At 70.5% G+C, this 4,442-nt stretch overlaps 1 protein-coding gene across 1 annotated transcript in view; it reads left to right on the forward strand.

Annotated features, from left to right (window-relative positions):
• Positions 1–4,442, forward strand: part of STAG3 (stromal antigen 3) — a 16,800-nt gene that overhangs the window by 4,593 nt on the left and 7,765 nt on the right. The window contains exons 2-12 of the mRNA XM_026058979.1: positions 617–674; positions 843–939; positions 1,318–1,394; positions 1,477–1,681; positions 1,782–1,933; positions 2,011–2,084; positions 2,453–2,576; positions 2,655–2,753; positions 2,840–2,919; positions 3,343–3,450; positions 3,624–3,639. Of these exons, the coding sequence (XP_025914764.1) occupies positions 617–674; positions 843–939; positions 1,318–1,394; positions 1,477–1,681; positions 1,782–1,933; positions 2,011–2,084; positions 2,453–2,576; positions 2,655–2,753; positions 2,840–2,919; positions 3,343–3,450; positions 3,624–3,639 (1,090 nt within the window). The remainder of the gene's footprint in view (positions 1–616; positions 675–842; positions 940–1,317; positions 1,395–1,476; positions 1,682–1,781; positions 1,934–2,010; positions 2,085–2,452; positions 2,577–2,654; positions 2,754–2,839; positions 2,920–3,342; positions 3,451–3,623; positions 3,640–4,442) is intronic.

Consider the following 4,442-nt stretch of genomic DNA (forward strand, 5'->3'; position numbering starts at 1 on the left):
CTCCCCGCAGGGAGTTGAGGACACACTGGGGGGGGGGGACATCCCCGTCCCCCCCCCCCAGCTGAGCCGTTCTGCGTCCCCCCAGGCCCCGCCATCACCATGCCGCCGCGGCGCTTGGCCTGCGTCCAGGGCGCCTCGTCCAGCTCCGGCTCCTCGGCGGGGCCCGGCACCGGCTCCAGCCCGGCAGGGGCACGATCTGAGCCCCGGAGCGGCTCCCCGCCTCCGGATAGCCCGTGAGTTTGGGGGGAAGGGGGGGGGTGCACGGGAAAGGGGGGGGGGCTGCGCCCCGGCCACCCTCCCACCGCCATGCCGTGCCCCGCAGGGACGCCAGCAGCGGGGACGCCGACTCCGGCAGCGACTTCGAGGATGCGCTGCGGAAGCACGGCAAGCGGGGGGCCCGTGCGGCGCCCGCCCGCCCGCTGGTACGTCTCATTTCCCCCCCCTCCTCCCGCTCCGCCGCCTTCCGGACGCTTTCCCAATTTTTGGGGTGCTTCTGCCCACGCGCCGCAGCGGCCGCCCATGCTCTAACCGCGCCGCGTCTCCGTCTCCGTCCCCGTCAGGTCCCCAAGCGTCCCCGGAGGGAGCCCGGCACGGATGGGAGCAGCCCGGCCACCAGAAACCCGGAGCAAAACACCCTCTTTGAGGCCGTGAGGTCGGCCAAGACGGCCACCGAGGTAACTCCGCTCCCGCCGCTCTCCCTGCGGCTTCGGCCCCGCTTTTTGGTGGGGGGACGACGGCGGGGCCGCGTGTGGCTCGAGCAGGGGACAGCAGGACGCGGCAGGGAGGCGGGGGGGGGCACCGGGTGCGTTTTTGACGCCGGCTGCCCCCCTCCCTGCTCTCAGACGCTGGTGGACGACTGGCTGGAGACCTACAAGCGGGACCGGGAGACGGGATTCCTGGAGCTCGTCAACTTCTTCATCCGCTCCTGCGGCTGCAGAGGTGGGCGAACYGCCGTCGGGCGCTCGGCCTCCTCCCCGCTGCTGGGGGACGGACGGACCCCGTCGTGGGCTGCCGTCCCTGTCCCCTGGGCTTAGGCACACCCGTTTTGGCCTTCGCGGGCTCTTGTCCTCGTCCCCTGGGCTTAGGGACACCCGTTTTGGCCTTCACGGGCTCTTGTCCTCGTCCCCTGGGCTTAGGGACACCCGTTTTGGCCTTCACGGGCTCTTGTCCTCGTCCTCTGGGCTTAGGGACACCCCTTTCAGCCTTTGCAGGTTCTTGTCCCCGTCCCCTGGCCTGGGAACCCCAGTCTCGGCCTTCCCGGGCTGCTGTCCCCGTCCCCTGTCCCCCCGTTCCACCTCTCTGCTCCCCCCCCGGCAGGCGTGGTGACCCTGGAGATGTTCAGGAACCTGCAGAACTCGGAGATCATCCAGCAGCTGACGGAGCAGTTCGACGAGGTGCGGGGCGGCGCGCGGAGGGGCCGCGGCCCCCCGGGGAAGGAGGCGGCCGAGGGCCCGGCTCACGCCGTCTCCCCCGCAGGATTCGGCCGAGTACCCGCTGTCGCTGAGCACCCAGCCCTGGCGCCGGTTCCGGGCGGGTTTCTGCGAGCTGGTGGCCGTGGTGGTGCAGCGGTGCCAGTACAGCATCATCTACGACGAGTTCCTCATGGATTCCCTCATCTCCTTGCTCACCGGCCTCTCCGACTCCCAGGTGCGGGCTTTCCGTCACACCAGCACCCTGGCAGGTAGGCGGCTCCGCGCCGGATGCCTGGATCCCCCTCGGGGATCCCCCCTGGTGCTTTTCCGCAGCCTTTCCCGGCCCTCACGGCGCTGCCGTATGCCCAGCCATGAAGCTGATGACGGCCATGGTGAACGTGGCGCTGGGCGTGAGCCTGCACAAGGAGAACAACCAGCGGCAGTACGAGGCCGAGCGCAGCAAGGGCCCGGGGCGCCGGGCCACCGAAAAACTGGAGGCGCTGCTGGAAAAACGGCAGGAGGTGAGCGCTCGAGCGGGGCCGGGTGGCGGGCAGCTGCCGGCGGGGCGCCCGTTGCCCCAGCCCCGCTCCTCTGCCAGCTCCAGGAGCAGCAGGAGGAGATCGAGAACATGATGAACGCCGTCTTCAAGGGCGTCTTCGTGCACCGCTACAGGTCGGAGCCTGCGTGGGAGGTCGGGGGCGGAGAAGGGGGGGTTCTTGGTATCGAGGTTTTATCGTAGGGAGGGGTTGTCCCTCTCTGTTCGGTGACAGCCCAGCTGGAAACTGGGACCAGTTTGGGGCTCCCCATTGCAGAGAGACGTGGAGGTCGCCTTAGTGCCGAGGAAAGGGTGATGGAGAGGATGTTGGGGTCGTTGTGTGGTCGGGGAAAGGATGGATGGGATGAAAAAGGGACACGGGAGCGTTGGCCATGGACGGGAGGACGCGTGGGAGCTGGGATGTGGACGTCGTGCGGCCGGGGGGCGAAAAGACAAGGGGGTTTGGGGCGGGTGGCGCCAGCCCACGTGGTGCCGTGCGGGGCAGGGACGTGGTCCCCGAGATCCGGGCCATCTGCATGGAGGAGCTGGGCAAGTGGATGAGGAGCTACGCGGCCTCGTTCCTCACCGACAGCTACCTCAAGTACCTCGGCTGGACCCTGCACGACAAGGTGAGACGGGGCCGGGGGCGGGGGGGTGGCAGGGGGCCTGGCGTCCCCGCTCACGTCCCCCGTCCCCCGTCCCCGCAGCAGCGGGAGGTGCGTCTCCAGTGCGTGAAGGCCCTGCAGGGCCTTTACGGCAGCCGGGACACGGCCGCCCACCTCGAGCTCTTCACCAGCCGCTTCAAGGTGAGCGGGTGGCGCGCGGCCGCTCCAGGGTCCCCGCGCGGGTGCCACCACCGACCGTGTCGTTCCCCCCCCCCCTTCCTCGCCAGACCCGCATGGTGTCCATGGTCCTCGACAAGGAGCCTGACGTGGCCGTGGAGGTCGTGAAGCTGCTGATGTTGATCCTGAAGTGAGTGAGGGGACAGGGGACAGGGTCCTGCAGTGAGCATGGGGACAAGGGGACAGGGCTGGARAGGACACAAGGGACAGGGTCCTGCAGTGAGCGTGGGGACAAGGGGACAGGGCTGGAGAGGACATGGGAGGACAGGGTCCTGCAGTGAGCATGGGGAGAAGGGGACAGGGCTGGAGGGGACATGGGACAGGGTCCTGCAGTGAGCATGGGGACAAGGGGACAGAGCTGGAGAGGACACGGGGAACGGGATCCTGCAGCACATACGGGTACGGAGGGACAGGGCCCTGCAGCAAGCATGGGGACAGCGTCCCGCAGTGACAGCAGGGCTGAGGAAGGGGGCTGGAGGGGACAAGGGGGGGGGGGACGTGGGGGTCCCCTCGGAGCCCCGCGTGACCCCCCCCCGCCTTCCCTGGCGCGCAGGAACGCGGACGAGGCGCTGACGGACGAGGACTGCCGCAGCGTCTACCCCTTGGTCTACGTCTCCAACCGGGCCCTGGCCGCCGCCGCGGGGCAGTTCCTCTACGGCAGGTGAGCGAGGGCGGCCGGGCCCCGAACCGCAGCGCCGACGGGGCCCGAAACCGCCGGAATCCCCGCCACAACCCCCCCGAAAAAAGAAAAAAAAGGGCCGAGCGCTCGCCGGGCTGCCAAGCCGTGACTCAGGCTTGATCGGTAACCAGACGCCCCGCTTCCTTTCCGCCTAGCCGCCGGCAACATCTGGCAGGCGAACGGCTCCACCCCGGGCCGGAGGTTACCTGCCGCCCCCGGAGCTCGTTTAACGCCCCGCTTTTAACGAAAGCGGGGCCCGGGGAAGCCGTGCCAGGCGCCGGGGTCACCCCGTGGGAGACGCCGGGGTCACCCCGTGGGAGACGCCGGCCCCAGCACGCGCCTTATCGGCTGCTGGGCGCCCCGGCCAAGCCGTGCTGGCGGCCGGCTGCGTCCCGCTCGCGTGCTCGCGGCTCTTGCGAAAGCCTTGGCTCGTAACGCCGGGTTCGTTAGGCAGAGACGGCGCGGGGCGGGGGATGGGGGGGGGTGATGACAGATGCGGCAGGGAGCTGAGCTGGCACCCGGAGGGATGACGGTGACGCCAGCGATAAGGTGGAGGAAGGCCCGCGTGGAAGAGGCTGCGGGGACGCTCGTCCCGCCATCCCCCCCCGGGGTGGGGGGGGAGGCCGTGGTGGCCCCACCGCCCCCCTCCCGTCACCCGGACCTCGGGGCCGGACCTCGCGGCGGCCGCCTTGTTTATCTCGGCGCGGGCCTTGGCCGCTATCGGGCGCCGGCGTTGTTTGGGCTTGTCCCGGCTCCAGGCTGCCGCGGGAGCTGGAATGGTTCCCGCCCCCCCCGCACATCTGGGACGGGGAGGGGGGGACGGGAYGGGACGGGRCGGGTGCCAGCGGGTGCGTCACGTCAGCGCGGCCCTTCCCTGGTCACGCGGGCTCCCTTCCCCAGGGGGTTTTGGCTGCACCGGTGCCAGCTCCCTGCCTGGAGCGGGGGGATGTGGGACCCCCGTGGCCGTGTCCCTC

The sequence above is a fragment of the Apteryx rowi genome, unplaced genomic scaffold (assembly GCF_003343035.1).
Source record: "Apteryx rowi isolate R43461 unplaced genomic scaffold, aptRow1 scaffold_1503, whole genome shotgun sequence".
In the NCBI taxonomy this organism is placed as follows: domain Eukaryota; kingdom Metazoa; phylum Chordata; class Aves; order Apterygiformes; family Apterygidae; genus Apteryx; species Apteryx rowi.